At 37.5% G+C, this 21296-nt stretch overlaps 2 protein-coding genes across 3 annotated transcripts; one reads left to right on the top strand and one right to left on the bottom strand.

Moving 5' to 3' along the window:
- The first annotated feature begins 3066 nt into the window (after positions 1 to 3066).
- On the top strand, positions 3067 to 9327 carry LOC100378103 (sodium-dependent organic anion transporter-like). The gene is made up of 4 exons (XM_002731461.4): positions 3067 to 3320; positions 4242 to 4682; positions 7133 to 7340; positions 8092 to 9327. The coding sequence occupies exons 2-4, from the start codon at positions 4267 to 4269 to the stop codon at positions 8587 to 8589; spliced, it is 1122 nt and encodes a 373-aa protein (XP_002731507.1). The 5' UTR covers positions 3067 to 3320; positions 4242 to 4266; the 3' UTR covers positions 8590 to 9327.
- Positions 9328 to 13127: 3800 nt separating this feature from the next.
- LOC102801845 (uncharacterized) lies at positions 13128 to 19417 on the bottom strand. Of its 2 annotated transcripts, none has more exons than XM_006812362.2 (3): positions 19029 to 19417; positions 17959 to 18162; positions 13128 to 14579 (listed from the first exon to the last, which is right to left on the bottom strand). In XM_006812362.2, the coding sequence occupies exons 2-3, from the start codon at positions 18096 to 18098 to the stop codon at positions 13436 to 13438; spliced, it is 1284 nt and encodes a 427-aa protein (XP_006812425.1). In that variant the 5' UTR covers positions 18099 to 18162; positions 19029 to 19417; the 3' UTR covers positions 13128 to 13435. The 2 variants fall into 2 exon arrangements, with proteins under 2 accessions (XP_006812425.1, XP_006812426.1); XM_006812363.2 differs by lacking the exon at positions 19029 to 19417 and adding an exon at positions 18364 to 18859.
- Positions 19418 to 21296: the final 1879 nt, after the last annotated feature.

Raw genomic sequence — 21296 nt, forward strand, 5'->3', positions numbered from 1 at the left:
TTGCTAAAAAATATATTAAACGGGGGCAGTCGTCGTGCCGCGTCGTGTTCGATGTGGGACTCGCAGCGACGTATACAACGCGTGTAAAATACATTGTTTATTTACATGAAATTCGAACACGCGCTGCGCGACGACCACCGCCTTTTAAATGAAGGACAGACAAAATATCCACCATGCACATATTCATATACTAAACTAAATATACTAAAGCGAGATATTTTTGGACACATTTTGAAATTTGTCCAAGTCCAAGTTTGAAATTGATTGGATAAACACATTTAGATAATTATTGCAACCGCAACAATGTTGAGAAAAGGGAGTCGATTGCAACATGGATAATAACATAATTTGATTTTCAAAAAAAAAAAAATCGCCCAGCTTTCGAGACCTGAAGCATAAGAAATCGGTCTTTCCTTGCCGTATTCTGTTACACGATGTATTACTACCTATACAATTGTAGAGTGACGCGTTAACAAGCGATTCTTACTGGTAGCACAGGGTCGTAGTAAGCGAGTGCTTTATTATCAAATGTTATTAACATGTGTTCCTCCAGGAACACATTGTCACATTAACTCGTGATTGCCCATTCACTGTAATTTACTTTGCGCACGATTCCTTTTTTTTCCGATCATTCAAGTTCGGTCACAACTTGCCTTGGTTATAAAAAATTGGCTGGTTTCTTTCCTCAACTACTATTTCAGTTTTAGAGCATGTTATGGTATTTATCTCTGTCAGTTGATCTGGCTGACATATTTAATCTTGTACTAGACCACCAAAAGACCCACCACCAGTTGGATAACGCAAGTTTAGAAGGGGTGGTTTATCTACTACTGTGCAGAAAGTTCATTTAAATCAGTGGAATAGTGGTTCAAACGGGTTATGTTTGAAGATCAGTAGTCACTCTGGACACTCTAGTCACCACATTTTCGTACCATGGACTAACGTTTTGACCTATTAACCCGTGCTAAGAAGCTATGAATGATCCATGCTCTGGATCATACCATAGTAATATTTTCCTTGGGCAATTACGTAATTACCCCCCTCCCCAACCATAGACCTTAAAAGACAATGGTAACTAATAGGACTTATTACTTACAGGATTTCTATATTTAATCGACCAATTTCTATGAAAACAAGCAAATTTTTTGCACGTATTAACAGGTACAACACCTGGGAAATTGGTTATGTGATTGAAATAGATATTCTGCATCTCTATACCATCTTCGCTAGCCAAGGACTAAGTTTATTCGTCCAAGCTTCTAAGGCCTATAGGTCGAATACACGGGACCGTGCGATTCGGACGATGCTCTATACGAGTACAATGTATCTCCATGTCCTAAGTTTAAACAGCGACTCCACAGTCCCAGGATTGCACACATGCGTCATGGGAAATATATTTTGAATGGCTCTCCCATCGTTCACTATGTAAACTTATATAAACGTTCTTCTCTATTCAGTACCTGTACAGATAATGGGTTAGATATATTGAGAATCATCATGATTACTTCTGTCTTGTGATATATTTTTAGGCCAGTCTGCTAGGATACTCATCATAGCGGCGTGTCTTTTCTTGTATGTTTTGATGTGTATAAGATAAAAGAGCAATGCCACCAGCATAGCCCAGGTCTTCTGACGAGAGTCCGGCGAAGGCTTCCATGCTAGGTTTGTTGAATTGTAAATATTCGACATACTCGATGACCCTTGGTAAACGCAGACTGCGTATATTTTAACGCAATTTCTTCTCAGACATAGCGTTAGCGAGAAGTGATATTCCAGACGATCGTTTTAAGAATGTCCATCGTGTCAGCATGTCCACTCTAGAATAAAGAAATCGCCGCTGTATCTTGTTTTATGGAGCGCAAAACCCATTTTCACTGATTTATCGTATATTTTAACGCAATTTCTTCTCAGACATAGCGTTAGCGAGAAGTGATATTCCAGACGATCGTTTTAAGAATGTCCATCGTGTCAGCATGTCCACTCTAGAATAAAGAAATCGCCGCTGTATCTTGTTTTATGGAGCGCAAAACCCATTTTCACTGATTTATTTTAACCACAACTTGGCATATTAAGTTTTTAATTAAAAAAAAAAAGTTATTAAATTCTTTACTGCTACGTTGATTTTGTACATTAATTTCACGACATGTCTTTATTATGTTCGCCGCCCTCTCGGGTTCTCCCAAATCATTCATTCCATGCACACGTGCCAATCAATTTTACTAAACTTGTTGATATAGGTAGAAAATTAGTTTGCCATCTTGCAAAACTACAGTTCCATGCGCATGAGCCCCGCCCGTGACATCGACATCATTAATAAAGAGGAGGGCAAGGGTTATTTTCGTTCAACGTAATTGCAATATTTTTTTGTTCGTACAACGTAAATAGAAAAAATAAATTCCGTAATTCTGTAATCACAGGCTAGACGTACAACGTAATCAATCAAATATTTTTTTCGTACACTATAAAAATGTGTAATTTTTCTTGTACGTACAAAAATTCAAATCCAAATAAAAAAATCGTAAAGAATAATCCAGGTAAATTACATTTTAGAAACTGTAAAACGACTAGATGACACAATTCACTACAAAATTGAATGTCAAGACGTAAAAGGCCCTCTAACCGAATGAAGAGCATAACGAGGGTAATATGCGCATGCGTCTCTTCACACGGCGCAGCAATGGTGTAGAATTTGAGTCGAAGAGCTCTTCGGACCATTCAATGTTCCATTTGTTAACACTGTAAACTGTAAAAACGTCTTTTTTTTCTTCGTAAATTGTGAAAAGCCCATTTTATTTCCCGTAAAACCGTACCAGCTACCCCCTTGCCTTCCCTCAATAAACGTGTAAAATGTTACGAGCAATTGTTTTTTATAACGGGTATTTATCACCAGTCGGCCGTCCTTACTCAAAATAGTGCGAATACGCACTAAAAGGCGACATTTTTTCTTGGAATGTGTTATCGTTCGCCCCCTGATTGTGGTTTCCAATCACCCCAATGTACTTTCACTGAGTGATTGCAGCGAAAGTGCGCAAGGGATTCTGGGTAACGTAAAACTCGATTGACCTTTCCTACATATGCTGAGTTCACTGTGACTGCGCCGGTTACCGGCTTCGCGTACGTGACACCCTAACAGACGAGCTGACACACAGTACGTTCGGATAGCCTGTATGATCGAACTCAAATGATTAAGTCGTTTCACGAACCTCGAATAAGTCGCGATACAAGCTCCGAATAAGTCGCTCTGCAAGCCCCGAATTCGTCGCAGTGAAAGCCTGATTAAGTCGCGGTACAAGCCCGATTAAGTACAAGCCCTGACGCAGGTAAACATTTATTTGTAGTCTCAGTTGTGTCTTGGTTCAGTGTTACTGTGTTCAGTGCTTGTAAGTATTGGTTGTTTTATGCTAATGGTATTTTTTGACAACATCAACCTGACTAAGCTTAGTAATTTGACCATACACCAGAGTGTGAGTGTGCGTGTCAGTGTTTTGAAATCAGTTAACCCTTTATTCCAGCGAAACGGTAGTGTATTGGAACTGTGTCGGCTAGATTTATTATAACGATCGTATAATTAATGCAGGCATGCGTACAATGCACTCTGGTTTATTTGTGTCTGTATAAAGTTCATTTCAACCTTGGGTCATAACAGCCGACTGTGTGTGACGTCAGCATGCATGTCATTTTAATTGGATAGTATATCTAGTACTAGTATATTATACACAGTCCTTATGTCACTATACATGGAGCTGAAAAAATGTCTGAGCTTCGTGCTGTGAGGTGACGGTTGTCAGGGAGATTGCAGGTTCGAATCCCGTACTGTACGGAGTACGTACTGGCCACTTGCCAGGCTCGCGGCTTCCAGTGATGGGAGAATGGCGTTTACTAGTAGTCGAAGGGGGCGTAAAAAATGCACGTTCCGTGTGCTCCTTGTGCACGTAAACCAACTACTGTAAAAGAATATATTTTCGCTGTAAAAATGTTTCACTGAAAAGGCTTCTTGTATGGCATTTAGTTTCGCTGATTTTTGACGAGTTGAATGTAAAATATAGGGAAAAGGGTATATTCGCTTGATTTTATTTTAACTGAAACACCCTTTCAGCGAAACTAGCGAAAATAAAGTATTTTACAGTAACTAAATAAGTCAACTATTCAACCAATCAGTGATCATTCTTCAAGATGGGTATCTATAATAAACAGTTATTTACAAAACATGACATAATTATCTGGTCTGTGTTGCATTTCAGGTCTGTGAGAATCTGGTGTTTGGACATGGAGGAGGGCGCCATCATGCTGCTGTCCAATGTGACATCTATACCACCGACTGGTGGCGCGATTACAGAAGTGACAGACATGACGAACACTACTACGACGTTACCCGAATCATCCAGCTCCATTGTTGTAATCGTGGAACAGGTGCTTATTGTGTTCGCGATAATTGCCATTCACTTGGGGATGGGCGGTGCGACTGACCATTTGGAACTACGTGATAACTTACGACGTCCGTGGGGAGTGGCTGCTGCAATCGCCACGCAATTTTTCTTAATGCCAGCAGTTGCCATGGCTTTAATTTATCTATTCGATCTATCGTATGGGTACGCTATCGGGACTATCATTATGGCGTCAAGTCCCGGTGGGGCACTGTCTAATGTGCTTTCCTATTGGTCTAAGAGTGACGTGTCATTGAGGTGAGTGTTGTTAGTCATTGTCATAATCCATTATTTATTTATTTACTAGTATTATTTATTTTAGGTTTAATAAGTCTAATAAAAATATAATGCTAAAACAACACCAATACTAATACAAGACAACGCCTAAAATTATTTCAAAAATTATAACTTTGTTGCTCCGTCCCAGGTAGGCGCTGACGGAAGTTACAAACTGCGTGCGATGAAGATTTTCAAAACTATGTTTACACTACTGCAGCTACTACCACTAGCACTGTAGGCCAATTATTTTATTTGATGCCACTTGCAATTTATTTACAATTTTTGTACGAGAATCACACCAAGGATAATAAGATCTAAATAAGTACAATTAACATTTGTAAAATAAAGTTTGTCGTAGCATAACACACTTAATTTTCACTTCATGGCAGTTTTATCATCGTCGCCATTTAGATGACACCCAAATACTTTTTAACTGCGACAAAAACCAAACTTTTAACATGTATGTAAAAGCTTTGAATCCTTGTCTGTTCTCATATTTCTTGAGAAAACAATTGACACGCATTCTGTCTTTGTAGTGTGGAAAAGAATGTCAACGTTATTACCTCAAACTTATTATTTCAGCGAGCCTTGTTAATGATTTGAAACGAGTTCTATTACGTATGTTACCAGCTAAATAACACCCAAAACCTGTCCTTTGCAGCTAATTAACTGGGATCTTCAACGTACATTGCAAATAACATAGGCGAAAGAATCCCCCACACTGCGAACTCCATTTGTCACTTTAAAAGACGTAGGCAATTCTGAAGCCACCCGAACGCGAAAAGTGTGACCTCAGTTAGCAGTACAATAAATGAAGTATTCTCTTGTCATGTATTTTTTTTAAACAACTTCCAATGGTTTACCATGCTAAGCTTTTTGATTGTGTTTAAAATTCATTGTCAATTTCGAAATTTTGAAAATTTATTTCCCCTTAAAATAAACTTGTATCTCAATCACAGGAACTGTCACCAGGGAAACAGAGGACTTTTTAATACACACAGTAGATACACACAGTAGCCTCATTATTCGGTACTGAAGACAATTCAAATAACCGTATTATTGTTTTGGGAGCTTTTTTAAAAACTTATTTTTCTCCTGAAAAAGTTACTTATTTCCGGAATTTTGTGATAACAACTCCCTTTTCAAAAAACATCTGTATTCATAGAGGTATATATTTTTTTTTTCGTTATTTTTTCATAAAAAATATAGCATTTTTAAATGCCATAAAATATATTCTCACAGTAAATTAATTATAATTAAATTAATATCTGAATAGGTTTTCCTACACGATATCAAAGTGAACATTTTGAATTTGTAAATTTCATTTATATTAGCCTTCTGTTTTTGACAAATCTGTCTCAATCAATTGTAAGTTAAAGATACCCCCCCCCCCGCACACATATAAATAAATTGTACACTTGTACAAACTTATGTACTGTAAAGGGGGTAATTATTCACTGGGTTTTAATTTAGCTTATTTCGCTGACTGGAAAAATGCGCTAAATTAAAACACAGTGAATATGTAAAATTTAGCATAGAACACATTATCTAAATGACGAAACCGTGAATTTAAAACCCACTGAATATGCCCGAAATGGTAAATCAGTGAAATTTAAACCCAGTGAAAATTAGTCATTGTACAGTATTTATTTCCTATTCGTGTTGTTTTAATCTTTAACACATGATGTCCAAATCAAGAGCCGAATGCTATAATTACTATTAAAAATATGCTACTCCTGAAAGGCATTATCTCGAGTTTCGTTTGTTTATTTCCGTCTACGGCCCGTGTTTTCATTTACCGGTATTCATTGCGGTATTCCAACCAGCAGATGCACCGATATACAATAATATCTCTGAAAGAGAGTCCATGCAATGTGTATTCTCTTAGCATTTAATTAACATTCAACCTTTCTATTCCATCCAATGACGTAGAGTACGAGTATCACGTAACTGCGTGAAAGGATTTAGCTATAGGCAGGCTCTAGTCGAAACTATTAGTTTTAGTTTTACTATAAACAAGCGAAATGATTTCGCGAAATATTTGACGTAATTGTGAAATGATAGTGTACACACCTTATTACGCATGCGTATATATTTATTTGGAACATTGATAGCAATTCCCATGTGGGGGATTTTTTCTTATTTTGATAAGCAGATTTTTATTTCGCAGTCAACCGACACCGCACATGTGGTTCATGTACATTAGTCTGCTATTTAGGCATACCTCTGGTTGTTAACAGAAAACTTAGGATTGACACAAATTATGACACATTTCAATAAGGAGCTATGTCTATTTCTTTGTGTATGAATAACTTTGGTTTGTTGTAGTCATCATAATGTATGCATACGGACACATACCAGAAATTTCGACTTACTATGTTATTAATCTCACGCTGAAAGTTTATTTCATTTTTTTATTTTTTTTCCAGTATATGCATGACGACTTGCTCCTCGGCATTTGCCTTCGTGGCTCTACCCGTACTGCTGTTGCTGTTTAGTGAGGTGTTCGCAAGTGACGAGACGATTAAAGTTCCATTCAAAAGCGTCGCAATAACATTAACTATGATATTTGTGCCATCCGCGTTGGGTGTACTGATTCGATATAAATCGTCTCGTATAGGTGACGTCTTTGCTGAGGTAAGGAAATATAATTAGAGTTTCTTGGCAGTTACAACTATTGTCAAAATTTACCTTTTGTGCCAATCTAATATTCCCAGTCGTCGGGCAATACACCGGGGTCCCCCCCCGATTAATCCAATGACGCGATGAGACATGACCTGTCACTGTCTGTGATCTGATTCTCGACTACTAATACTGTTAAAGAGCGACAGTCGTCGTGTCGCGATCTGTTCGATATGGGACTCATAGCGACGTATACAACGCGTGTAAAATATATTGAAGATAATATTTGGTAATCGTAGTCCTAAATAACTATTAAAAATAGCTAAAAAATAGCGTGTAAAATACATTGTTTATTTATATGAAATTCGAACACGCGCTGCGCGACGATCACCGCGCTTTAAGTTCTCGGTTGACGACTGGCTGACTGTGTAACGGCTCTCGTAGTTGTTGTTATACCACCCTCAACGGTATTTGTTATTGTACGCACTTCTCGTTGGAACAGGTTCACCTGGCGCCCTACTAGCCGAGTCGTTACGGCAAAAAACTGGAACTCGCTGTGGTTATAGCCCTAGACGTCACTCGTGCTATACGGGATATATTGGTCGCACACGGAGATTTTTGGACTCAGCTCGGTTATTATATTATTTTGTTTAGTTTATTGAATAATCATTTATATTCAATTCTCTTGCATCGTGAATAAATTAGGCTTAGTGATTAACATTTTTACCTTCAGTAAAATATTAATTTCATTTATTTAATGTTTCAGGTATGCAGCATAGCTGGGTGCATTGGCATTGTCGCATTCGTAATCGTAATGTTTGTTGATTCTCCGGAAATCATAAACGCTTCGTACGAAGCTTACGTCGTCAGTTTGGCTTTGCCGCTGATTGGGTTTTCGATAGGATACTTCTTAGCGACTTTGTTAAAGCAGATCCCGTACAAGCGAAGAGCAGTTGCCATAGAAACCGGTTATCAGAACGTGGGCCTGGCTTTAGCCATATTCACATTGTCGTACCAAGGCGATCCGGTTATTCTCGAAATGCAGACGATTCCAATATTTTATGGTTTGGCGAGTACATTGTATGCCCTTATCACTATTGGTTTATACAAACTGTATTTAAGAAGAAAAGAGCGTGACGTAATTGAAGAGAAAGTAGCTTTACTCGTGGACGACGATAACTACGATGAGACAAGCAGAATAAAAGATTTGTCCTATGGAAGCACTTCCGGGGTAAAAGACGACTTTAAAGAAAGCAGGCCTTGAGAGAAGATAGTGACTCTTTCGAACCTGACACTAATTGCTAAAGACATTACGCATGCGTAGATTTGTGTTACTTATTAATTTGAATTTGCATGTTGTCCGAAACTGAAACGGTTCTATGCACAAGACATTCGCCAAATCATGGAAGTACAATGTATATCAATTCAAGACTTTTGCTATTGTCATGGCAACGCTCGGAACTTGTGAAATAAACAAGTATATCAATCGATTATTTATAAATTATAATATACAAAAATAATTGTATCTGTAAAGTGAAGTACAATGTGTCCGGATTTGGTGTCATTTTTTAGATTTCCTGGCACATTCTAATGTTATGACTGAAAGATCCTTCCAAATGTAAGAAATCTTTACGAAAATGAAAAACAATCACAACAATTACATTTTTCTGCTTGCCTGCCATATTTACCTGGAATTGTCAACAGTTACACTTAACAATATTGTCCAAGCTCGTAACGCGCACGTGTTATGTGGGCACATACCCACATCCCTGCAGATCACATTTATTGTATCTTTATTCTTTGAATTGATTGTCTTTATGAAAACACTTCTCTTTGGACATATTCGTACCATTACATATTAGGCTTACTTTAGGCTTGTGTGGGCACTTGATGCTGACCTCTGGGCTTGGTCGTTTGGCATAGGTCCGAACACAAACATTGTTTTATGTGCATTGTTTTATGTGACGTCTTCAATCGAATAAAGATATGCAGTTTAATATCACCACTACCTTTGTTATCATGGTCATTTTCATTACAACGTAATCAGGGGGATTATGTGTCTTTCGATTTTATGTTTACGCTGGAAATGAACTCGTATTTGCGCGCCTTGCTGCCTCCGGTAACTAGAGGGGGTATTTAAACTATGCTGTTTTTTACCTGTGTGGTGATATTATAAAGTTGTTCCATCGATATTTACTCGTGCGTTCTGAGCAAACATTCTAATTGCAAAAACAAAAAATGAAAGGCATACCTACTGTTTGTTTCTTTCGTTTGAACTGATACTTAAACATTTCACAGTAAATACTTCTTTTGTTTATTAATTCAGAATAAAATAAATATACACTAAAGTGTTAAATAAAAACACAAGTATTTATTTTGGTATAAAACCGTGTTTCTCTTTAAATAATTGAAACTAATTTTCCAAGTTCAAGTTCTAAAAAAAAATGAAAGTTTGTTGTTTCAGACGTTGTACGAGAAAATGTCCGTTTCGTGCCAACACAAGATTGCGCCCTCTATCGGTATCGAACGCATCACAATGCGTCGCCTGACAAGAGGTTGATTTGGTAGTTCGTGTGGGTGGGTTTTTCCCATAAATTTCTCACTCATCATCAGACCTAACACAAAGATTAATTGGACTGAACAAATAACAGTCAGGGCGGGGGTACATGTCGTCAGCATGAAGGTGAAATAGAATTTTACTTTTGCCATTCGCGCATGCTCTTTGCAGGTGTGAATCTTGCGTAGTTTCAATTTGAAAGTTGAATTGTCGCCAATATGTTAATGGGAGCTCTTTAAGTATGGACGTCTACATTGGTAAACTCAGTTATGTTCAACTAATAATAACTTACTGAGAGGTTGATACATGATAGAATGTGTGATAGTTCGATTGTTTCTGATTTAATTATCGACCAAAGTTACTCAAACAAAATGTTTTGGACCATGCCATTTAAAAGGCGGCGACCTTCGCGTCGCGCATGGACGACATATGTGTCTAATATTAAAAAAAGATGGTGACTTTGACTGTTGCGCAAACCAACGAGTACAAACTTTAATTTACCAAGCTTTAATTAGGCAATTTTTGGTGATTGCAAGGTATTGAAGGAGTCATCGGTGGTAATTAGTGCAATTTGTGCTAAGATCAAAACTCGTACTCGTGATTTCCATTAAAAGAGCGCATTGGATTGTGGGAAAATAATGTTTTAATTATGTGCAATAATTGGGCATTTTGGGAGGGGAAGCCTGAGGGGGCTACCCTTGTGCTTTTATTTTTCAAAATTAGTTTCGATCAGATAGTCGCGGTGAACACTGTAAACAAAATGAAAAAAAATATTGAACACCACATTTGGGAACGCAATCATTTTTGAATTTTTTTTATGAAGCAGTATTTGTTTCATATGTAATGCATTTTACATGTCACCGTATTTTATTATGCGTGCACATATGTGTTATACATATACTAGTATTGATATAGATATTGTTAAAACGCCGACCTTATGTCACTACATTCATGACTTAATAATTGTACAAATTCGAAAAACAAATTCGATACAAACAAAAGAACACAATTAGTCGCAAGGTGGGTACTTATACTAACTTCCCGTTTTTCATTCTGTTTATTGCTGTTCTGTTGTATTCTGTAGTTTGTATTGAAATATAATTTTTGTTGTTGTAGCTATTTTTACTTTATGTACCACGACTACCTAGTTTCGGAAGAAAGAAATCGTCACCAACGATGACAGCGAATGCCTCTAAGAAATAAATACATACCAAAGAGTGCCCCATGACAACAGACCTGGCTCTTATTCGCACATTTAATATAATGACTTACATGCGAATTCGACATTACAACCCCATGACATGTTACCCAACCTTAAAGCGGGAGGGATGTCACCTGCGCACGCGTGGGAATTGAGTCCCAAGCGACGAAAACAACACACGATAAAAACGCAAAAGCTAATGGGAAAGACGCTTGTTTGTAAACAATGACACGCTATGGCTATTTAACGCATGCGCAGGTGACGACTACCCCGCTTTAACGTTTTGGCACAATTGCGAGTCGTTTTAAGCGAACACTGCGATAAAAACTTTCCGTTTTTAAACATTTTGAAATTCTTTCGGAGGAAAGTACATTACTTTTACCAAGTAAAATAATATTTATTATAAAGTTCTTGCTACATGTTTTGTAATTTTATTCAGCCAGCTTTCTGTCATTATTCAAGACAAATGAAGTGCAATATGTTTTCTTGTAACAGCCAATCGGTAATAATTATGAAAATTATTATCGGAATACATTTCCTTATGAAATATTCTTAATATATTCCTGAATTCACAGGTCATCAGTTGTCTGATCTCACGTGTTTATTCAGGATGCGATGAACTACACTCTGACTACATACGGGTATATCGATATAATGATATGTTGTTTTAATTTCATGTTCCAATTTATCGGACACATTGTAGATGCCGAATGAAATGTCTGCGAACTAATATCATCTCACACAATGAATGTCTGCAGTCGTATGCAATTATATAATTTCATAAATATTATATTATTACTGAAATTAGCCCTAGGACGAGATGAGCACCGTGATAATCCTCGTTCACGTCATATCCTTATTCAATCCCTGCGCTTGCGCGTTAAGGATAAGGCCTATGTTTTAAGTACTTTTTCAATCAAATTCTGAAAAGATGGTACTTTGGGATATTCACAGAAACAAATCAGTTTAACCAACACATGTCTGATTTGCACGTTTTGTACTGAACCTCTGGGTGGACAGAGTGACTGTTTGATTTAGACCCTGTCCTATACGACAATTGGTTGCAGCAAACAAATAAATCCATCTCAATTCTGATAAGTTGCATTTGACCCGTCCAACCATGGGCTGTACGGGTTTAGAACAAATCAGTGCGTTTAAGGCAGAGATGCAGTTTATTTGGCTTGCTTATTATACAAACTTTGTAAAATTTTATTTTAAATATCCAGAATGCGTTTTTGATTTCGGTTCAAAAATTTGCTTTTTAGGGCAAAAGTGGTTTAAAATATACTAGCTTAAAAACTTCAAGTCCGTTTGTGGGTACTACTATATACTACTAATTCAAATGCGTCCACTTATCTCTCTAACTGCTTTCAAAGTCGCACAGCATGACCATAAAGTTCACTCTTGTTCTGTTTTTGCATAATTTATATACTGTATCTATATTAATTGCGGACTTGTTATTTTTGTTCCACTCGCCGTAATAAACTGCCCGGACGCATATTGAAGGGGTTCACCTTGTCAATAATGTGTGAGACCTGTGATATTTTATAGTGACGGGAGTCGAAGCCAAAAGCCGATTTATAAAAAGCTCGTTTCTGGCCTTGCTCACAGCCTAACATTTAAATTCAAACCATTACTTATGTTACAGCAGTGTGTTTTGGTAAGTAGTAACACATGTAAACAAAAAATAGCCTAGCGTAACAATGCTTTGATCAGTGCGAAGAAGTCAACTGCTTACCTACTAAACACGGGTTAAGAAAACTATTAAACATATTCTTTCTTGAGCTGTCAGTTCACTATAGATACCATCAACACCACAAACCCAATATTTAGAAATTTCAAACTGAAAACGAGAGGTTTTCTATTGATCGATTGGAACAGCACTGGAATACTTTTAAATGACGTCATTATCTACTGCGCAAGTTGGCTGGTCGGTTGAGCTGTCATTGAACTTTATAAATATTGATATAAATCAAGAGAATGGATTTGTCGTATCGATAGTAATGAAATTGTCTTAGAATAACTTTGCAGATCAGTGTAATCATTAAAATCTGAACATCCGACATTTTTTTATTTATTGTTTTTTTGGATCATATATAAACGTAATAGAAGCACGGATTCGATTTGTTAAAAACAAAAACTAAAATGCTGTTACGAATGAAAAGGCTATTACATGTTAACCAGTACGTTTTTAAAGGGCGGCAGTCGTCCTGCCGCGTCCTGTTCGATATGTGACTCATAGCGACGTATACAACGTGTGTAAAATACATTGTTTATTTACATGAAATTCGAACACGCGCTGTGCGACGAAAGCCGCGCTTTAACTTGTGAACTGCAAGGCATGTAAATATATTATTGTCGATTATGTTCACCGTGCAATTCGAAGTAAGATTCTTTTTGTTGTCGGAATATGTCTTTAGCTTTTTCATATATCTGTAAATCGTAATATAACGTCTCCTTGACGTCATTGTCGGCCATTAGTTCATTTTTCATTTCCATTACAGTTTGTGTTTTCGTACTATCAGTTTCATTTGACTGCTGGTATAAGTTATAATTACGCTTCATTCGTCCGCACATTTTATTGAAAGGTAGTCCGTACGCGCCTTCTAACAGTTGCATAGACAGTTCGTATTCTTCCGCCAAGCCTATAACAGCGAACCAACTTGTTAGTTTGTCCAGTGCGTACCAGAGGAGAAGCTTGCGATCTGTGATAGTGGTCAAGTTTTGCAAGATTAGCTTCTCTCGAAACCAACAAGAAAGTGAACCCTTATTTCGACTAGACCATTTATCGTCGTGCAGTTCAGAGTCGATATCAATAAAACTGTCGTAGTGTCTCTGACAAAACCCTGGTTCAAATAATAATTGCCGAAAGAAAAAATTCCCCTGATGTTTAGCCCATTGTTTTAGTGTTACCTCGTTAGCGTTCAGTGCGGAACAGAGCTGATCGGATCGCGCCCTTTTGCAATACTCGTATGATGAGATGATGCGTTCGTAAGGGTCACGCAAAAACGTGAAATATGAACATGACCTGTCTGTGAGATTGAGTTCATCGCAAACACCAAATGAGTAACCACCCATAAATATCCTGGAGTTAGCGTAGCGGTTTCGGCGTACTTCCGACGTGTGGAAACTAACACGGGTCTGGCTTGCCATAACTGGTCCGACGCGTAGAGTCTCCGCACTGGCCAAAACTGAAAGACAGGTTTTAACAGTGGTGCCGGCAGCCTTGTTGTGATGCAAAAATACTAACGACGCAGACTTGTATCTTTCATGTTCGGCGTTCAACGTTCTTGCAATGTATATATAGTAATTTACTAAATACTTCTGACGGATGACCCAGGGGAATTTCTTTTCGACTCCAATTCTCCAATCGACGTGAATTCCTTCTGTCACAGTAGTACTCTTGTTCGTTACGTGTGGATAACGTAATTCTTTCGTCGTAAAATTTTCTCGGCTTGTTTTGTGAAGTACACTGCCTTCATTGGGTTGAGAAAGGCTGAAAGGCAAAACAAGATTGTGTCATTATTTTTTGGATGAAGTTTTCGTGTGTTTGTTATATTATGGGCAATTCATCTTCAATTGACACAGTTAATGCTTAGGTTTTTTGGAATTGAATATCTGCATTCCTCTATTGCTAAGTTATGGTTACTAATTCTAAATCGTGTTAACATTTTCTTCTTTATGAGTGTGAAGTTCATTCAAATATGGCTCAAAGATGTATTCTGTTTTAAATTTAGCATATGTTCTGAGTTTGCCGTTTTCATTGGAAACCATTTTCCTTTCAGTAAGTGTTTTTTTAAAAAAATTATATATGAAGTTTTGTGAATTGTCTCTCAATATTGTATGTATTGCATTTAGCCATTTGTATTGTGTTTGTTCTAGATATATGTGTCGCGCCCTCTCACAACGAAGCCTTTCGCGGTCGGTGATTACGTAACAGGATGAAAGGTCGTTCACAGCTTGGATGTTACAGGATAGGCAGTTGTTCGTCAGTACAAATTATGATGAGGTATATTCTAAATAAAGAATAAAGAACCACTATACAAGAACACTCAGTTGTCGCTTTGAACGGCATTGATTTCAACAACTACGTCATTTCGACGCCACAGAAGCGCTTCGTCGATAGACGGAGGTCTTTCGTGATATGTGAACTTGACTTTTGTTTGTTATTGACACTTTAAATACCAAGAAGCAATGGTTTCCATATTTAATTTGATATTTAAAAAAAAGGGGGGGGGGGGTAAAAGGTCTTATAAGTAAAGGAGTTTAACCCCCAGAGACACTTGGGAGGAGTATCAGCATCAGGTACTTAAACGTAATACTTGCGTCGGGGTAAAACAGATGTGAAAACAAAACTGAGCCAAACGCCATCACTCGCCGAATATTAAACCACAGAGGGACTGTGATTAAACTATTTACGCGCCATAGTCAGTCATATCAGGGAGCTGTAATTACAGCTCCCTGGTCATATATACGTTAGTAACTATTTCACAATAGGTGCTCATAATATGAGGTGACGGCAACTACTGGCAGTGCTCGGATATCATTTTAATAATAAGGGAAGTTTTGAAGATACTAGTATATATCTACGGGTCACCACCATTGTGCTCGTTATACAGTGGTCTCTATCATCACTTGTACGCCCTACGCGTTTGTTAAAGCGCGGTAGTCGTCGCGCTGCGCATGTTCGACATTTGTGTTCGGCTGATCTGCACTGGCTCGGAAGATGAATTCTGATTGGCTAAAAAAAACAAAAAAACTTGTGGCGTTGAATGCACGTTCATTGTCAGTATTGTTATGCAAATTCAAACTAGCTAATCATTTACAACCTTCCGAGCCAGTGCAGATTAGCCCTTTGTGTTGATACACATTGATTTTCCCACAATCCAATGCGCTCTTCAAATGGAAATCACAAGTACGAGGTTTGACCTGGGCGTAACTTGCACTGATTACCGCCGGTGACTCCTTCGATACCTTCCAATCACATGAAAATTACCTAATTAAAGCTTGGAAACTTGTCAGTTCGTACTCGTTGATCTGCGTCAAAGTCGCCATCTTTGTTTATATGAGACCCATATAACTCGCACATGTGCAGTGCGACGACTACCGCGCTTTAAGAGAACATTGCCCTGTAATTACAAGACGCAATTAACACCAGGTAATATTTTCCAGTGAGAAGACAGAAACGAAATGAATAGGTTGAGTACAACTCAATATTCAGCACGGAACTCTCTCGACAAGCGACCTCAATATACTATTAAATTATTTAGAACTTGAATAAAATTGTTACAAACAGTCATTTACAGAAATATTCAGTAAATTCCATTACTCTATGATGTCTATTTAAAAATCGACCACTGAAATTGTTATCCAATCTGTGTGCAGTTAAAACAATTCAGTAGTTTGTGCAACAATAGTTTAGTTTTGTTTTGTGTGGTTGAAATTTAGTTTTTATTATAACACATCACTCGTTGATACTGTACTGTTATTTGTCAAAACAGGATCACATGTTATCGGCTAAATTACCATAGTAGCGCCAGGGAAATTACTAGTTTCCTAGGGTGACTAGTACATCAACTCGTGCCCGGGGATGACGTCACTCGTCACCTGATCGTGTGATTTCCAATATGTCGTCTGCTAGTTGGGTCGCTGTTATCGATGGTCCGCCTCGAAAGACTGAACGATTTAGCTTCAGTTTAGAAGAAGAACTTGACACACTAGTAGAAAATGAGGATGCACCGAAGACGCAATCAGGTTTTCTAGAAGCGTCTTTATATCGTTTTGTGAAAAAATCGAGACACCGCTAGCAGACGTCGAGAAGAAGACGGCAGACGATCTATGCACGTTCCTAGTATGAACGTGTAATGTGTTATAAAACACATATTGCATGGCCATCAGCGTACTAGTATACGCCTATTTCCCCGAGGGGTTGTGGGGTACCAACAATACCTACTATTTCACGAGGCCGCAGGCCATGCAATATGTACTTAAAGTGGAACCGCTCAATCCCTTGGATTGCACCAAAGAATCATGGGACACTATTGTTTGTGTTGTTTACAAAGTTAATCTATCTTCTGTTATCCATTGTTATTTTAATCCAGAAAGTGAATTTGTTGTGAGATTAGGCTTAACTGGAAGGTGCTTCTTTAATAGTTTATAATCAATACATAAACCCTGCAATGTGGCGGAAAATTCATTGAAAACAGAATTTCGAAAAATTAAAATTGAATAACTATTCCTCTGATATTTATACGAATTGTTGCTTAGCAGCCAAGGTATACTTTGCATTTAGCGATAATTGAAACCACCAAAGAACATACGTCGATGATCTGCCACGGCTCTGCTTCAAATTTAACTAACAATGACAATTGTGTTAACAATAACGTTGTTGACAACTTGCAGTAGCACCACGCTCACATCGAAGCACCACTACCGTGATAATAATCAGCTTATTTATGCATACATTTGCTATTATAACACCTAGCAACTATTGCTTGATTACTGGTAATACTGCTATATTTATTTGAAAGTGAGTAACAGGGAATTACTTTCGAAGTACAAATCAAAAACAACAACAAAATACAATATTTGCAACGACTTTGAAATATCTTTTATATAATAAATGATGTTTGCAATACCAATAATTGATAATTAAATTAGGAATTATTACTAATTATACTCTGTTCGTGCAGATTGCATTTCACTTGTCCGCCATTACGGCGCACCTCACCTGGAAACGTTTTTTTTTTTCGTAAACAGGCATTGAGTTTGCCTATTCTTGTCTCGTCTTTTATTGATTCACAAAGAAGACACCATTGAAAACATGTAGTATATTAGCAACACTCAGACTGATTTTTTCCACACCGTATACTTACCTTATTGTTTCGACATTCTGATGAATGTAGGAAAGATCACTGATCATATAAATTGTCGCTATGATTACAGATATAAAATATATAATCTTCCTAGATCGGAATCTAGAACATATAAATCTGAAACAAAGACCGCGAGCCATGGCCGTGTTTTTCGTTGCACAGTGTACTTGTTGTGGTTTGTTTGGTGACAGCAACGCCAGCTAGCTGAAACATTACATATGGAAAATTGAAGTAAGTCTAGTGGTATTCATTCACGTTTGTACGTTTTGAAATTTGATAGGGTCACTTTGCATATTAATTGTAATACCGAGTCACTAACAACACGCCCTGATTTATAAATAGTACATGTATACAAACATATATAATAATGATATATATATATAAACCAGACATGAATATCGGTACCTGTAATGAATTGTTAAGAGTCCTGAACTCGTCTTCAAGACCACGGCCACGTCATTTCTTAAAGGTCAAGCTGACACATTCATCGCGTGCTGATATCGGTTTAGCTTTCTTGACTTTCCAGTTTTTTTATCGCTCGATAACCACGGCTAATAAATCACCTGTTGTTTCACACAAACACCCCGCTCTTTAAAATATTGACGAAGGAGCATGCTTAACGCCTAGCTAGAACGGACTGTATGGAGATACCACGAAGTTTAAAACGCACATTGTAGCCTAGCGCTCACACTCACTATAGTTGCTGCATGGGTTGTATCCGGCTGTATTGTGCGTCGGTCGGTGTTACATGTATACACAGTCCCTCTATCATAGACTGTGATGTATACTAAGAATCTCACGCCGGAGGCTATGACCCGTCTAGTACCCTAATGTCATCGAACAGTGTATATACCTCGTCTGATACATTAATATCATTTTAGAGCCATTTACTGTATACTTGTTATCTTGCTTGCTATATATCATGTACGGGAAGTTCAAAGTTGATAGTTCACATTCATTAGATTAACTATTTATAGAGTAGCTCATTGATGGTGATCGAAATACTAGTATTACACCATAACCACAATAAACAAAATTATACGTTGTGTGCGAATAATGACCAATCTTACCTTCTAGGTTGGATTTGTAGCAGAAAATTATATTTTCTGGCGGGAATTTGACAACAGATCCTTGCAGTCATCGCCTATTGTAACCAACTAAAAATGACTGCGTACGTCAACAATCATGTCTGTTGTACTTATAATAAACTGCGTTGCATTCAAGGCATTCAAGAATCACCATCTTAAAAAAATATACTACCGTATTTGAATGACAGTATACAGGGTCAGAGTGAATACACCGTCGGTTATATTGTCCTCTCACAGCCTTCGCAGACGACAAGTGAGAAGAAGTATGTGGTGATTACGATTTTATGTCGGGCGTGTCACATACTCGTAAGTGCACATAGTGGACGTCCACAGACATGGAGTGATGCGTGACGCGGATCAATCCGCGAGATCTGCAAATTCAAATGAATCATTACATTGAACTGTCTTCCGACAATGAGTGATTACTAATGAGCAGTGAACCGATGTATTTGTCACGATAAATTCCGTCGAAAATCACACCTTCAGAACCGGAGATCCAATGAATTGTGATTTTTTTTGAAGCTGCATTAGGGAATGTATTCAGTAAGTAGAGTCAAACAATAATAATACCGTTCGCAATATGCTAATAGACTCCATTAAACCACAGTCTTCTAATCACCGGCGTTTGCCGCCATTGTTCAGTAGAAATGAGAAGACGACATTAAAATGGATTCTGTTTTGCACGATTCGAGCATAATGTAGATGGCAGCGTTTGACACCGAATTCGAGATAAGCAATTATCTTCGAGATAAGATATAAAAAAATGTTTTTTTTTTTTTTTCAATAAAGGTTAATTCAACAACAGGGTGCAATATGGCTACGATATTTTAATAGTCTTGTAGTCATGGCTAATCCCAGAATCTGATGCAGCGCGAATTATACACAAATCTGCTAATTGTCACTAAAAGACGGACAGCAGTGTCGTCTGCAAAATGTGATTAAAAAAATGTCGTTCTTTATCGTTTACCTTTCTGAGTATGCCGGAGATGTAAATAATTCTTGTGTTGACTCGCTCGTTTTTCATGTTCATCTTTCAAATGTATAAATTAACCATCTTCTAAGGAGCCGATCGTGTGAAATACGTCAGCGCGAACGAAACAGCTGTCACGGTGTGGTGCTCTCATCCACTGTGAGTGACGTCACAAGTATCATGGTGAACTTAATTTATTCAGAATATACCTTACTATTCGTATGTGCATGAGTGTATATTATTCCCAGCGGACTGATAGCCAGATTCTAAAATGGAAAGTATTATCCTGTCATATGTTTTCATATTTTACGCACTCAAATACAAACATGAAGAAAACCCCATGGACGATAATGTAAACACCGGCAGTGTCTCGTAAACATTACCCGTGCTTATGTGTTGAATCTGTAGCTCTGTTTTCATGAGTAGAAAATCCTCCCTTAATATAGACAAAATACATCTCTAATTTATTTATTAAAATAGAGATATGAATAACTCAAAATTGACTTGAATGAGAATTAATTTATTCGTGATTTAAACTATCAAAATAAATACTTAATGAACCTTAGACGTGACACATTTCAATAAAGGTCAAATTGTACAATCTCGTATGCCAAAACGACACTGTTTTTAAATGATAGACCCAGTGGGCTGCCTAGATCCAGTCTAAAGATGTCACGGCGTGATACGATGTTTATAATCGAGGTCATATGCGAATAGGAACGGAGTGATGCGTGCGAGGTTACATTTCGACTCATCCTAATGGACTGATAACACTGGGCTAAAATGGGTCTTTTTAATTGACCTGTAGTCTTCAATAACTCAACAACAAATGTATTATCACTATAAATTATACCATACATTATTAGTATAGTGTATTAAAACTTATTCCTGATTTTTCAAGGACATTATGCATTATTACTAAGATTTCATAAACCCTGGATCTGCATTTACCCATTATTTTCACGATTGAAGACAATTAAACCGTAAAGACGGAAGTTCCTTAGTTAATTGGACCATATACCCTCAGAGTTAGAAATAATTCTAATAGAGTTAGAGGGTCTATGATTGGACTTTGTGCTACACTTGGGCGAAAGGCTGGTCGTCGTTACGCAAAACACCTGGAGATCTCGTTATGAGCGATAGAAGCACGATACTTGTTTTTTGCTGAGTAGAAAGGTCACGCTGTACAATCTTATAACTAATAACGACTCTTTCCTGTTGATTTGAATGTACATACATATGAATATTTTAAAACCATATTTAATTGGAAACGACATTAT

Source organism: Saccoglossus kowalevskii, chromosome 13 (assembly GCF_978046115.1).
Source record: "Saccoglossus kowalevskii chromosome 13, keSacKowa6.1, whole genome shotgun sequence".
NCBI classification, from domain to species: Eukaryota; Metazoa; Hemichordata; class Enteropneusta; family Harrimaniidae; genus Saccoglossus; species Saccoglossus kowalevskii.